The 15,334-nt window shown below is 39.2% G+C and overlaps 1 protein-coding gene across 4 annotated transcripts in view; it reads right to left on the bottom strand.

The window, feature by feature from the left end:
- Positions 1 to 15,334, bottom strand: part of phkb (phosphorylase kinase, beta) — a 133,786-nt gene that overhangs the window by 70,116 nt on the left and 48,336 nt on the right. For all 4 annotated transcript variants that reach the window (XM_059351122.1, XM_059351105.1, XM_059351113.1 and 1 more), the window contains 5 exons: positions 14,259 to 14,456; positions 8,007 to 8,064; positions 6,423 to 6,500; positions 4,357 to 4,515; positions 3,250 to 3,344 (listed from right to left, as the gene is read on the bottom strand). In XM_059351122.1, coding sequence (XP_059207105.1) covers positions 3,250 to 3,344; positions 4,357 to 4,515; positions 6,423 to 6,500; positions 8,007 to 8,064; positions 14,259 to 14,456 — 588 coding nt within the window. The remainder of the gene's footprint in view (positions 1 to 3,249; positions 3,345 to 4,356; positions 4,516 to 6,422; positions 6,501 to 8,006; positions 8,065 to 14,258; positions 14,457 to 15,334) is intronic.

Genomic DNA, 15,334 nt, shown 5'->3' with positions numbered 1-15,334 from the left:
TGGAACATGATGACTCTGTTTATAATCATGCTGTAAATCTTTCTTTTTGTCAGACTCATGAGTACAATGCACCCTTAACATTTATAGTCGGTTGGTTTCTCACTGAATTATAGCAACTGGTGCTGTTATCCGACTGCTGCATGAAATGTCAATGAAATCAGGCAGGACATTTTTTCTTGTATAAATTGGGAAATACAAAACACTCTTTTTAACAATAAGTCAGCACAGCGAGAGACAAAATGAGAAAGTCTTTACACAGATAGTAAATGTCAAAACCCTTAAGTGAAAAGAAATCAAAATTCTAGTTAGTAACAGAGTTGGCCTGCCTTGTATTGAAGAATATTAGTATGCCCTAAAGAATTAGATTATGACATTTAATACCTCTTGTTCATATTCCTTATTGTGTGTCTCTGCAGAGTTCTCCTCCAGGCCGACATGCTCTTTTCTATCAGTTTTTTCCCCCCCTACAGTCTTTGTTCTTCCTGCTGATCTTTCTCCCTGCAACCTATTTGATTCAGTCTGGCGTTCATAATACCTCTCCGGACCTATCCTCTCTTCGCTGCCTTGTTCTAGCACCATCTTATCAGCCCAGCTTCAAAAGCAACACTCCACATACAGGAGCAGAACGGGACTTATCAATCCACACTGTACAGCAAAAGAGAATGAACATCAGGCCATTCTATACGTATCTCTACACTTCATCCGTGTGATTGTCGGAGCCGCAGGCTTCCTCAGCTACAGATTAAACCCGGGACATGATCGGCATTCAGGGAGGCAGTTTGTAGCGCAAATGGACTGGGTTTAATCCCTGTCTGCGAGACGGGCCTGTGGCAAGGTGAGGAAGGATGGTTTCTGTTGTTTAGGGCTTGATGGATGAATTGTAATTAAAATGTTTGCGCACATGAATAACACAACAAAGTCGTAAGCAGGACTGACTGGTGGAATTTTCTAGATTGGATACAGGAATGCCTGGGGTGGAGTTTGTGGGCAAGAAGTGCAGGAGAAAGGGTGGATTTATAGTGGTGTGTTACTGCATGGCTTTGAAGCCTACACACAAAGCTGCAGTAGCTACGCCACAGCAGACGTGCTGCTTCTCAAATATTCATCCTCGCATTGGGGATAGTGTGGCAACAGCAACACTACACATGAAACAGGTTGGTTTTTTCCTCCAAGTTTCTGATGGTTTCCCTGATTGTCGATAATATAGACAAGATTGAGTAAAAGAGAAAGTAATCTTTTTTTTCTTTTCTGTATCGCACTTCTAGCAAAGTCATCCCCACTCCAATCCTTTTACTGTCCATGAAAGCTGCTCTATCACAGTGACTGAACGACTGCATGTACTAGTATTTGCATTCAGAAATGAAACGAGAAAAAAACTAAAGTTACCTCGATGTAACTCCAGTTCAAGGACTTGTTGTGCTCACCATCACCTTTTATCATAAGTGAATGAAAGACTGTAAACAGGATTACTGTGGGCATGATACATGTCTAGTGCTGTGGGGGTGTAGTCAATGGGTGACTTTTGACACTGAACAATAAATCTTAACATTATCTTATATATAGACAGTTGAACTCCCATTAACCCTGTGTGCCAAGAAGAAATCCAACTCAACAGAGTGGACATATAACAAGACATAACAAGAGTGATATATTTCATATATATATATATGTCAGTGCTTGCCAGTTTTGCCAGTAGCTAGTACTGCTGAACAATTCCTTTTGCAAATAACAAATACTTGCTCATCATCTGTATCAAAATGAAATATAAGTTATTTGTAATGAAAAGACTAAAAATTCCTTCTATACAAATGAATGAATATAGGTCTGACCTTGACCTTCCCTCATTGAAATCATCTCCCACATCATAGATTAAAAGTGTGAGGCTGTGAATTCAGCGGTGCATGCTGAGTGGTTTATTATTATTATTAGTTTATTTAAAAGGGGACAGTGCAATTTCATAAAAACACATGATTATACATGGTTAAAAAAGCCAGAGTTAGCCAGAAGGCTAGTTTTCATCTGTAGTCAAAGTGAACAGCAACTGCAGGTATTGAACAGTGATGCCACAGTAATGCACTCTTCTTTCACATGACAATAAGACTGGGCCCTAAGCAGATGCCTTTTTTTAGAAGCAGGGCATTCACCTGCTCATACAATAGCCACTTGCCAAATAAGAAGAAAAAATCAGACTCATCATTGTATATATTTTCATGCATTTTGCAAAACTTTTTCAAAAGTCATGACTCTGTTTCCCTTGGTATCAGCTGTTTGTATTTTTTAAAAACAACCATTCTCACCATTCTAGGGCAATGAACACCTCGTTCACTACTCCAGGAAATAAGACGAACCTTCGATACGACTTGGCAACAGGAGATATTTGTAGTGCACTAAGCTCACAGAACTGTGAGCTCAGCTGTTAGCCAAAAAGCTCAGTTATCACAGCAAGATTCAAAAACAAAGTCAATAACAAATGTTTACAAAAAGTAAATATAACTTGACATTGTCTTAAACAACAGGGCCAGCTAGCTACCCAGCAATGTCACTGTGCCCAAATGAATATCAAGATTTAAGAAGAAACCGTGCTCATTAATCCATAATTAATCTTCAGGTTCCCAGCTTTCAGATGATGAAAACCATTTCTATGAGTTGACCCCTAAAAAAGAAGACATCAGCTCTATGTGGGTCTCACAGGGTTAATAATGTTACATAGTGCAGGATGCAGGGCTTTGCTTTCAGACTAAGTGTGTTCAGAATATAAAAACAATCATCAAGATTCCCCCTAATGTGGGTAAAGCTTTAGAAAAGTGATTATTAATCAGCCAGGAACTCCAAGCTCAGGATTGTAATAATCCATTACAAGTGTGGACGTACAACTCATCTGTTCATATTGTATATTTGCACTTTTTCCCAATGTGAGTGGGCAGTTCTTTTGCTGCCCCCTCTCTGCCTCTACAGCATGAAGCACTCAGCGCTACTTGACTTCTGAAATAAAACAACAGCCAGCAGATCATTTTTTGAATGTGTGTATGTCATTAGTACTTTAGGCCAAAAGCACTTAAATAAGTCAGAAGTCATACCAACAAGGATGAGTACGGCTGAACAAGGAGCACTCGAATCCAAAGTTGTACTGAGAATAACTGTCCATAATGCATGTGAGTATACAAGATGATAAGTTGTGAAATAAAAGTTGAAGAAGAGTTCGGATGAGAGCCAAGAGATGACAGTCAATCACAGCCAATCACAGCTCACCTGATTGGAGTAGCGCATGCTGACGTTGCGCTGGTCCTGGCGGGGAACGTATCGGTGGATGGGGTCAATATCTTTCGGGCTGATCAGCTCATCCACTGGATTGTGAGCACACAGAGACAGACACATTAGCATGTGTACACAAGCACACAAAGACAAGTGTAAAAAAATACAAACACAGGCTACGTTTACACGAGGACGGTCTGAACAGAAGACGCAAAAGTGGCGTCGCGTCTTCACTTTTTATTCCTCGTTTAGACGAGCGTTTTCGGGAGGAAATCTGTGTGCATACGGTGACGCAAAAGTGTGTGAAATTCGATTGTATGCAGCCAGGCGGCATCACTTAAAGCGATAAGAGCATCTTTGGGCATGCAGAAGTTTTCACGCCACACATTTTCATCAGCTACTCCTTCCACAAAGTTCTCCACCATCACTAGATCTCCCAGGTCTCGTTTACAGCCGTCTGGCTCGCCTCCGACGAATTGCTGCATCCAAAATGTGATAGAGGTAATTACAGATCCTTCTCTGTTCACTAATACTATCTCTACATATCCTGTACATTTGGTGGAAAGACTCCTGTAAGTTTATTAGAGCTGCCAGAGCAGCTTGAAGGTCCGACGCATGGAAATAATCCCACGTTTGTTTATTTTCCTGTACTGGAGATGCAGATCAGATCAGAGTTTTGCGTCTTGTCAGTGTAGACGGACACGCTACGGCGGAGCGTATTTAACTTTTCCACTTTGGAAGGTGGTTTCAGATTTTTGCGTCTTTAAGCCCCCAAAACGCCGTCACCGTCTAAACGAAAGGCACTTCCGTTTTTACCCGCGAGCGTCCTCGTGTAAACGGGGCCACAGACAATATCAATTTCCTGTCATTTGCAGAAACACAGACACTAATACGAGCATGTGAAGGATGAGTCAAACTGCATCCTTAGATTATGTCAGTGTATTAGAAGACTTAGAATATTTACAATTATTAGATAAAAGTGAATTGATTTTTCACATATAATGTCATCAAATAGGAGCAAATCATATTTTTTTATGAATTTGCAGGCTGATATTTGGGTTCAAAGCATCATTCCAAATGACACACACACACACAGAGGCATACCCAGCAGCTTGGCGATGTTGAAAAGAGCCTGACCGCACAGGAAGATCATCCCATCACGGCCAGAGTTGCTAGGGAAACGCTTCTGGCTTCCATGCTGTTTCTGCTCTGCCTCCACAAAGTCAGCCGGTACGTAGTAGTATTTGGGGATCACAGCATGGCCTAGCATGAGAGACGGGCACTGTGAGCACTGTGTATGTGTGTATCTGCTTTTATACTTCGCCTGGACACATGTTCTATGTGTGTTGGTGCGAGAAACATCTGCACTTCCCTCCTGTAGTTACAGAACACGTTTTTACTGTAAATGACACTGCGGTGTTAATGCACACAGCCTGTAGCAACACTTTCACACAGAAGTACAATGCATGTGCATCATAGTTAAACCAATTATCATCATCTTCCTTTTTGAGGATGGATTGTACACACACACATACATAAACCATTAATGGGCTGTGTACAATAGCTGCATTGATACCACCAATCTTCTTATGCATTACGAATACATTTTTGGACTAAAAGTAAATTTTCACACATCTATCATAATGTGTCTAACAGGCACTTGCTGCTAAACCACCAAAGCAGGTTCTGAATGCTAAAATGTTGGGCGTCAATCTGAATTTAAAGGTACAGCCATTCTAGACAGTAGAAGTAGCACACTGAAGGACTGCAGTGAACTGTCTGTCTTTTAATTGGTACCCAACACAAATTACAGCTGTGGCTGTTGGTAATGTCATTTTTTGCAAGTATCTGGTCATAAACCAAAGTATAAGACACTTTATTTACAAATTAGGGCTGCATGATTTGGAAAAAATTATATGGTGTGAGTCTCTGCAAGGATCTCTACCAAACAAAGATTCCCACTTTAGAATGTGATTCTGCTGAAGCACCACATTTGGAGATATATTTTGCCTCCTGTGATTTGGATATTGTACTATTCCATGTCGTGATTTTAATAAAATTGTGCAGCGCTTATAAATATTAAAATTTGGACTGGATTTTCCTTGCTAGAGGGAAAGTTAAGGCATCACCGAAATTACTACAATTCATCCTGATAGTCTGTCATATATTTAATTCAAAACTAAAAAAAAAACTAAATAGCTCGCTCTCCAACACAAACATTTGCTGACATGAAGTTAAATGGCAATTCAGTCTGATTATCAGGCTACAATTTGGTCACTTAAAGTGCATAATTAAACCTGCAGGTTCACATTTAGACAGCCCCAGCGAACATGTTTGTACTCCAAAATGTATTCTCTCTGTAATTCTCCTCTGTATTTCACTGAAAGTGTGGCCCAACATGAATAGAACCCTCTTCAAACAAATGATGGAACAACAGTAGAAATGTTGCCCATTAACCACAGTACAGCAGCATGTCTCCCTGAGCTGCACCCTGCATTTGTCTATGAATCATTAAAACAATGAGACACCGTGACTCCTGGGAGGTTGGCCGAAGCTGCAGCAGAATAAACAATGCAGCAGCAAATACATTCCATCGACTTTTAATGGACATTAATGGTGAAAGAGAAGAAAAAGTTGTGTTGTTTTGTTATCCATTAAAATCCAGCCAGTTAACTTTAGGAGTTTTGTTAATCCATACATAACCAGTACAAAGGCACTGTGGAGATGTCTGGAGCAACTTAAGCCAGCGCCGTCTCACATCATTATCCTTTCTACGCTCCAATTATTCCTGCTCTGTTATGAACGGACCAATAGAAACTCAAAGCTCTTGACATCCCTATCATTTGACTGTCTCCCCTCAGAGCAATGGGTGCAGGTGCATATAAAAAGCCAGGCTCTTTGCTCATGAAGAAAAGCTGAGTTCACTTGAACGAGCCTTGGTCACAGTATGTGGTGTATGAATATGGATGATGTGATTTAATAAGAGAAACTTTCTCACTGCTGGAGGGAGAGAAAACAGAGGCAGAATCAGAACACTCCAAAATGAACCATACTGATATGCCAAATTACATAGTGTGTGAGTGTGTGTGTGTGTGTGTATGTGTGTATGTGTGTGTGTGTGTGTGTGTGTGTGTGTGTGTGTGTGTGTGTACATTCATGTGATTGCTCACCTTCATAAGACTGGAATATGATGGGTTCAAGAAGCTCCTGATACTCTTTGACCTGAGCTTTGTTTCCTCTGAACACCCCTGAAACACAGACACACAAACAAACACACACACACACACACACACACACACACACACACACGATTATGGCCACCCGATGCATGTCAGAGCCCATACAACAGCTGATGAGAGCTGAGAGAGTGAACCAAACAAGACAGTCAGACCATAAAACTAAAACAATGAGCTGAAAGATGCTAAAATAGCTGAAGAAAAGTAAAGTTGGATGAGAATTATCGGTGGTTTTGTCATTGTGAACTTTTACAAACAGATAGTCATTCCATTCATTGTTAGTACAAACAATGTATTATTGTGTTATTATATTATTATTATTATTATTATTATTATTGCAGCTTTAATGTTAAAGCCAGGTGAAAACCACTTTATCGGCTTGAATGCCAATGGAAATTCTGACCTTTTAACTGCAGATTTTGCCCAACAGTCCTCTGCTATTTCCTGCTAAATTGTTGACTGCATTGGTCAGGTAAATGTAAATGAAATGATCATGTAAAAATGTCAAAAATCCACATATTGATCCTCAGGGCTCAATATGTGCTGTAGGCTTTTCAGTTCTTGTTGCAATACCACTTTCAGTATTCTAATGCATATCCACTGCACGGTACGGCATGACTCTATTCAACTCAACTCACTCTTTTTTGGCTTTCTGTTGTGGATGGTACGTTTTTAAATACCATCTCGGTTGAGGTTCTGAGTTAAAATCAGCGGATCACTGATTGGTCTGAGAGAATTGACATCCTGCATAAACCCATCATTTTTAAATAGCACAAGTAGACTTTATATTGCAGTTATTTATTTCCATCAGCTCATTTTTACGTTCCTGACATTTTCAACCGTACTTGAAGGCATTTATTCACAGCAGCCAAGTTTTTTTCTCTTCGTTTTTTAAACTTTCTTGTACCGAACAGTACCAACGTTGTTTTCAGCCCCATGCCATGGCAGCAAAAGGTGACATTTTCAATACTATTTCCCCAACTTGCTGGTTACATGATGGGCCACCGCAGTGTGACGTTAAGCTGCGTTTCTTACAAAGTTGTGTCTGCTTAAACTTTTCTGCCGCATTCTGCTGCTTTTTTTCTCTCGTTCTAATTTGTTTCAGTTTTTTTAAGCTGTTTGGATCAGTTTACAGGTAAATTTATGTTTTTTGAGCTGTTAAAGGTGGTCCAATAAAGATAAAAACAGTTTGAGGCGTGTGAGATGGGACAGCAGGCCCTAAATCAGACTGTTTGTTTGTCCTACAAATGTCAGTAGAGTATAAAGCGACATGAGGGTTTAATAATGCATGAATGCGTATTATTGGGAGGAACTATAGTCCTTACTTTATTTCTGGCCATTCCCTTAGGTTCCCACACAAATTTCACACATCACATACTTTTAAGTGTTTCTAAGCCCTCTAAAACCTTGCAAACACCAAAATGTAATTTCCTGTCAAATGCTTCTAGTCTGTCTTCTGTCTTCCCAATGACCCACTTGAAGCGTCATAACAGCAGCTATGGATAGAACAAGGCTTACCGTCAATCATCATGTAGATGAAAAATATGGGAAACTCGCACTCGATTCCATCAAAAAGCTGGAGAGAGACAGAGAGAGAAGGAATTATTGCTTTTCCATTTCAGAAAGAGGCGAGGGACTTTACAGCGGCGGATGGATGAACTTTAGTAGAGCTGAATATGAAACAGCATGGCATAGTAAAATATATAGAAGATGTGACATTGTGAAGGAAAAGTGACAGAATACAGAAGAATAACAATGCTCCGTTGCAAGGTCATTTTCTTTCATTCAAAGTTGTGCTGGTCATTGTGAAGAGGACACTTGAAGGTTTGAGATGTAAGAAAGTTTAAGACAAATTACAAATACATGAAGCATACTGAAAAAAGTTTACAAGACTTAAAATACGATGAAATTACAACCTTGGTACAACTAAAGGTACATTTGTTTGGGCAAAACAAAAATAGCTGATGGTTTTCTTAATAATAACAAAAACCATTATCAAGAAAAATGGAAAATGGCTAGAGAAAACTCCTTTTTTGTTGTTGTTATCATTATATTTGTCAAAAAAAAATGCACCTTTAGTTGTAGGCATTAAAATGAACAAGAAACTGAAGAAAACAAGGGTGGTCTAATCATTTTCTCCATGACTGTATGTCTCTGCCAACCAGTCAAGTTGCAGTTTACATCCTGTCCAGATTCATATAATATATGCAGTGATTAGTACAGATTAAATTACTCTAAATTAGTATCCGGTACATGTACAGGTACAAGTATTAACTGAGTAAAATGTATCTGAATCTGTACATCCACTAACTGTTTAAATCACGGCCACTTCTGGTTGACCACAGTTTCACAGTTAAGATCGAATAGGAGGTCTGCGAAAGAATGGGACACAGCCATGACTTTGGGAATTGCTTCTGTAATAGGAAGATTCCTTCTTTTACCATCTTTGAAGCTGAAGATAGCACAAGCAGTTAGTGAACTTTACTATAATGAGGCCCCAGAGAAGCTTCAAAGATTATTCAACTCTGTGAAAGTCTATTGGAAAGATGAACCATACCCTTAAAAAGGGTGTTCCCTCAATTTTTCTTTTAATGCTCCCAGATCTCCAGTGGGCGTTCATTTGGGTTGAGATATGGCGACTCTGAACTCCATAGCCTATCATTAGCATCAATTTCACTCTCATCAAAGCATTCACTGCCCCCCATATAGAAGCATGTGTATGTGTTATGTTTCTCCACTAATTTATTCAGGATTGAAATGTAATTAAACCCCTCCTTCATAAACAACCTCCAAGCTTTGATTGACTGACTGATCGATATGAATGAGTAGCGGGTCAGTTTGTAAGTGCAACTGTGCGGCTGTCTGATTGTTTTTTGGTCGACAGAACACAGAGAAATAACAGCCAGTCTGTGGCAGCAGCTGGGGTGAATTTTCCGGAACAAACATTTGAATTGACACGACCACCCTCATTTTCTGGATTATTCTCTGAATCTTACTCAGCTAGAAATCCTATTATAGATCACACGTCACGTGTCTGTGTGTGTGTGTGTGTGTGTAGTGTCACACATGCACACAAACCTTCATTTGGATACAAGTCACATGTAGAGACAGTGGAGTGAATCACAGCTTTATTAATTCTCATAATTCAATCCCATCTTGTTTATACTCACTCAAAGGAGGATCAACTCAACGCTAACACACAGTGGGAGTGTTAGCAGCTCTATATTTACAGAATAACCCTTTTCTTGGACAGTAAATTTAAATAAAAACTACAAATCAAGGTCAGGTTGTGCAAAGATTATACAAGCTGCATATTTTTATTTGCCTCTTTGAAATGTGTGTGTGCGTGTGTGTGTGTGTGTGTGTGTGCGCATCCTTGCCCGTCACAGTATAAAAGCCACTCGTCCTGACTATCTCTGTCCCTCATCTTTTTCAATAATCTCCACGCTGATGGACGATAAAAGAGATTACTCCCTAATGCAATGACAAATAGCTGGTAGAGCTGGCACACACAAATACATGTGGGAGCTGTTTTCACTATCTCAAAGCAGATATTCAACTGTGCTTCTTTTAATGGTTAATGTCTGCAGCCTGTGATTATGCAGGTACGTGGCTTCAAACTGTGCGTTTCAGCAGAAATGAGAAGCTAAGCTATCAGGGGATGAGAGAGGGAGGAATGAAAAGAAGAAAAGAAAGGTGCATAAGAAGATACAGAAGCAGAAGAGGGTTTATTTAGAGGGAGGGGGGGAGCTGAGGCAGTCACCCAGTGAGGCCTGTGCTTTTTGGCCTGTTGAGGCTGTAAACAGGCAGGGATCCCTGGTGTTTTGTGCTTGAGCAGCTCGACTGATTGGTAAAACTGTCTATCACACAGGCTGCTGCTCTCTGTCAATGGTAAACAGACAGGGAGCACTGACGTCTGCCCTGCTGTGAATTCTCTCTTAAACACCAACAACAACTTCACTCCATGTCTTCCGCAGGGAGACCTGGTCTACCTGTGACTTCTTCTTCAATAGGCAGAGCTCTCACTGCTCTGCATTTCATTCCTTTGTGTGCTTATGCTTATCACGCTTATCACACAGGAGGTGACACCTGCAGCAACACTTCATAATAACTAGTGATGTCCAGATGAAGCTTCATAAACCATCCACTGTTGTTGAACCAGTCTTGGTTTAAATAAAAATGCTCAGGGAATGGCAATTCAGTGCTTTAAACCAGTGATGGCCAATTAATCTTCATTAACATAGTGAATTGACAACATGGTCTCACAGAAATCCATGAAATAGCCACGGATTTCGCTTAACTCAAAATCCGTGGAATAGCCACGGAATCGCTCAAATTTCCGTAACACTGACACGGATTTCGCTACAATGCAAGTTAATGACAGTCATATCCCGTGGCTATTCCAACATACAAAGTGATTATGTACATTCAATGAGTGAATATTTAGAAAATAAAACATATATTTCTCGCTAGAAATGTGATCAAAATCCATTTTTATGCAGAAACAAAGTCAAAATATTATTTTTTTCACTAAAAATGAGCGAACTGTCCGCCATGTTTTTTGTTCTGACCACCGGAACCTTGAAAGTCACATGACTTGGAACAAACCAATAGGAAAAAATATCATTGGGATGGCCATGGGATATGACTGTCTTTAACTTGCATTGTAGTGAAATCTGTGTCAGTTTCACGGAAATTTGAGCGATTCCGTGGCTATTCCACGGATTTTGAGTTAAGTGAAATCCGTGGCTATTTCACGGATTTCTGTGAGACCAGGTTCTGAATTGACTACACGTATCATGTATCAGTTATATTGCTGTCAACAAACAATGATTTTCTCACTTATTACTATTATTTTATTTTTTTTGTTTACAGGTTTCTGGCTGGGATAAATGGTGTAATTTTAGACATTTTTGAGGAAAACATGTTTTTCACACCAGCAGTGTGGGTTCTGGGTTCACAGGGTCTGTTAACAGAGCAAAATAACTACTAACTAGAGTTTAATTACCTATCAATTATAATAGTGTTAAAAGATTGACATTTGAAATGCACTGTTTGCAATGTCACACCTTTAAAATCTGCAGTTTTTTTCAATATTCATGACTGGAAAATGTTAATTTTGTGTTAATATTTAGTGCATTGTTTAATATTCCCACCTAAGTTTCCTCTAATATAGCTTGGTCTTTAGTACTTGCAGCAAATATATTACTGTTGGAAGGCAAATGGCAGCAGGAACTATCAGGAGTTTAAGTTATAAAACTTTACTGGCATCATCTTCCACAATAAATCTGCTGTCCTGCGAGTAGAACTGAGAGCAGGATAGAGCCTGAAGGAACCAAGGCATTAAATACTGCTTGCTTATTCTTTGCCTTAGAGTCTTTGTACCGTATTAGCTGCAGGATTAAAGAAAGCTAATTTCAAAGTATTCTAAGTGGTTAAGAGTCGGGGCCCTCTGTGACATATCAAGCACACGCTCACACAGTTTATGCCTTTTTTTTTTCTGTTTTCTGCACCGAGGATTGTAAATAAAAGAACAGCCAAAAGCAATCTAATTTTGTAAAAGGCATATTGTTTTAAACATTTTGTCAGAGCTACATAGCAGCTGTGAGAGGAATACAGCATCTGTTGAGTTCTGCTGGAGTACATTAAAAAAACTGGTCACTGCCATGGCCTTCAAATCGCAGCTGAACTTTAATTTACATTTAAAGCTTTTTGAAAAACATGCACATATCCCAAGCAATGTCTTTAGCCGGTTATTTACCAGTAATTTCCTTCTAAAGGAAAATGTTCACCTGGTGGTATTTCAAACATTTTAAAATATAGATAGAGGAAACAAAACAAGCAGTAAGCAGAAACAAAGTTGTTATGGAAAATATGTTAGCAAATAAGTTAACTATTTAGATATTTTATTATATTTAGTATTTTAATATAAAATATCTAGGCCAAATAGCACAAAACAGCTAAGGTATTTTCCTAAAGCTTTAAATGTTCACTTAATTTAAGGTTTTCTCCTTAGCTTAGTCTTAAGATTTGGGTGCAAGGGGAAAAAGCATTTGGTCCTAGGACACAGTTTCAGTCTCCTGTTGTGAAAAACCAGCAGTTGTCTTTTGGAGGGTGTGTCATTACACAGCACATTAAACTCTGAAGTCTTCACTTATATGAAGAGATGTAAGTTTTTCCACATCTTTTATCACACAGTTTTTCCCTAATTATAATTTGAAACTGACAAAAATTTCTTCAAATAATAATAGCTAGCTGTAATGGGAGATGACATTTGGATTTGTTGGTCATAAATCCTGCATACTGCAAGCCTCGATCTGAGAGGAAGCGGTTGATTTCACTTTTTAATGCTCCAAAGCACTGTACAGATCAGAGGAGCTACAGAGCTGGATTATAATTATTTTGGTTCATCGCTCAGTCCAACCACTTTCACACTACACATTGTCAATTTTTCCTTTGTCAATATTAAAATATGGATTCATGTAGATAGAAGTTAGGAGGTTAAGAACAAGTTAGACCTAAGCATCACTGCAACCCACTCAAACATTGTTTTACAGTTCACATAGTACTGGTGTTTCCCTCAAGAAACAACTTTGTGGGTGGAATTAAAACAAAGTTATATCATCAAGTTGTGCCAAAGTGACCAACCATGGACTCCAACACTAGAATTGGTGACTTTAGTAACCTTTTATTGGCATCCTTATTACGGAAAGAGTCTAACTTTTAAAGCTATGAACTCTCTGAAGAGGCAACCTATAAGCTGTATAATCTGTAGTACACCAATGTATGACCCGACCACCGTAGGGGCCTTGTGGATGAGAGTTCGAACATCTTGTAGACCAAACAAAAACTCCAGTTCTGACTTTGTTTTAGTCACTCTCTTTCCATCTGCCCCTCTGAGTTCATTAATTCTGGGAGGTTAGTTCTGCAGCTAATGCAATGATTTGTTTAGCATTAAGAGTCTTGCCTCTGATTCACTCCTCGTACACTCACTGAGCTGATTCTGAAGTGAAAGCGCTGCCATTTCGCCTGGATCACAGGGGGATTCAGAAAAGGACAATGAATGCACTCATTCATGTACATATATATGCATGAGCACACCTCCTGACAGACTCACGCACACACACAAACACACTTAGGTTGGGGGTGAAATACCTGGAGGATTAAAACACTTGAAATGGGAGAGGCTAAGTCTCAGGCAGATTTCTGAGCATTATCATACGAGGATAATACCTTTACAGGCTTAGATGTTTCAAAAAACTTTTCAAATGTCACACTCAAGCACTTTCAAGATGAACTTTTTCATGTTTTATGTATTCCCAACCACTGGCACATTTCCTCTTCACTAACAAGTGGTTGCCTTATATAACTTCTACTTTTATTATTATACTTTGGTATGTCAGTGTGCATGTTGTGTTTTATTGGTTTTTACGTATATGTCCGAGACCTAAAGTTCAGCCTTTGTCACAGTGACAGTTACTTATACCTCCTTTACAGGTCATTCTCTATAATGGAAATACTTCTTGCTTTCTTCACTAGTGGGGTTCCCCATGGTCCTATAATGGATACTTTACCATTTTCCTTTAACTATATTCTCTTTTTGACGTATATAATCTACAAATATAACATTTACTTAAACTTCTATGCTAATGACACTCATCTTTACGTTTCACTTCAACTTGGGAGAATGATGTTGGTTGTTAATAGAAAGGAAAAACAAAACAATGACAAAACAAAACAATGCTTTCTAGGTGTCCCTCCAGCACCAACCTTCATCTCAGCAGGCTTGTAGTAGCGGCGATCCTTGTCTTCATTCGTGGTGCGGTAGCCATCACGGAGGAATCGTTTGAATCCATATTTGCCTCGCAGCTTGCGCACAATCTTGTCCAGTGTCTGACTGTAAAGGGCATCATCGTCCACTGCAAAGGCAGGATAGCTGATGGTTGGAAGCAAGGCTGCGTCTGTGTTCTGTCAGGCAGAGAGGATTTGTTTAGGCTCTCTTTCATTCTTTTGGATTGCATTTGTGTAGGCAGGTATTGCCAATGCTGTAATAGGAACTTTTCTGCAGTATTTCCACCATTCTGAAGGACGTACTAATCCCTCTGCAGTTGTAGAGAGGCCAATAGGAAGTGATTTTCCAATTTTTTAAAATATGAAAAATGAAAAAGTGCCTACCCCAGCTTAAAATCGGATTCACCATGGTCATAATATCCATAATAAATAATTAATTCTAAGCTTTGGAAAGCTTAAAGGCACATACGTCTTCCAAAGGGTCACATACTGATGTCTTTTTCAGCTCAAGAGTCCGAGCTCCTTGTTATGAACAGCATATTAGTGCAGCATTACTTCGATCACAGACTGTCTGACTAAATTTCAATTGGAGTAATCATTAGGAATGAATATTGCTATTCGTCTTGACAAATCATTATGTATGGCCATCTAGTTCTCTCATTCCTTTTTTGTTTGGTTTACTCTATTAGGCAGTGAAAATGAACGCTATTAAGCCTCAGCCTCATTGCAAACACCTATGAATATTTAAAATGTATTAATAGACAGCAGGGCTTCCAAAAATAAAAGACTTGTTTTCGATATTCTGCGAGGACTCGGCTGTCTGTGAACTGAAGTCCTTCATAATTGCAGAGACATGCTCCATGACACGGACAGCTATGAACAAGATTGTCAAGCAGCTGAAGAACAAGTTTCATTGCAGTTGAATGTTTGATGCTTTGAATGATTAATTTTTAATTTCCACACATCTCTATAGTTCACAGAAGAGACAACTGCTGCTCTGTCTTGTACAATTCTCTCCTCTTCTTTGACTTTTTGTTACAACTCCAATTTACATG

The sequence above is a fragment of the Centropristis striata genome, chromosome 2 (assembly GCF_030273125.1).
Source record: "Centropristis striata isolate RG_2023a ecotype Rhode Island chromosome 2, C.striata_1.0, whole genome shotgun sequence".
In the NCBI taxonomy this organism is placed as follows: domain Eukaryota; kingdom Metazoa; phylum Chordata; class Actinopteri; order Perciformes; family Serranidae; genus Centropristis; species Centropristis striata.
The sequence above is the reverse complement of the archived record's forward strand: the minus strand, read 5'-3'. Positions and strand labels throughout refer to the sequence as shown.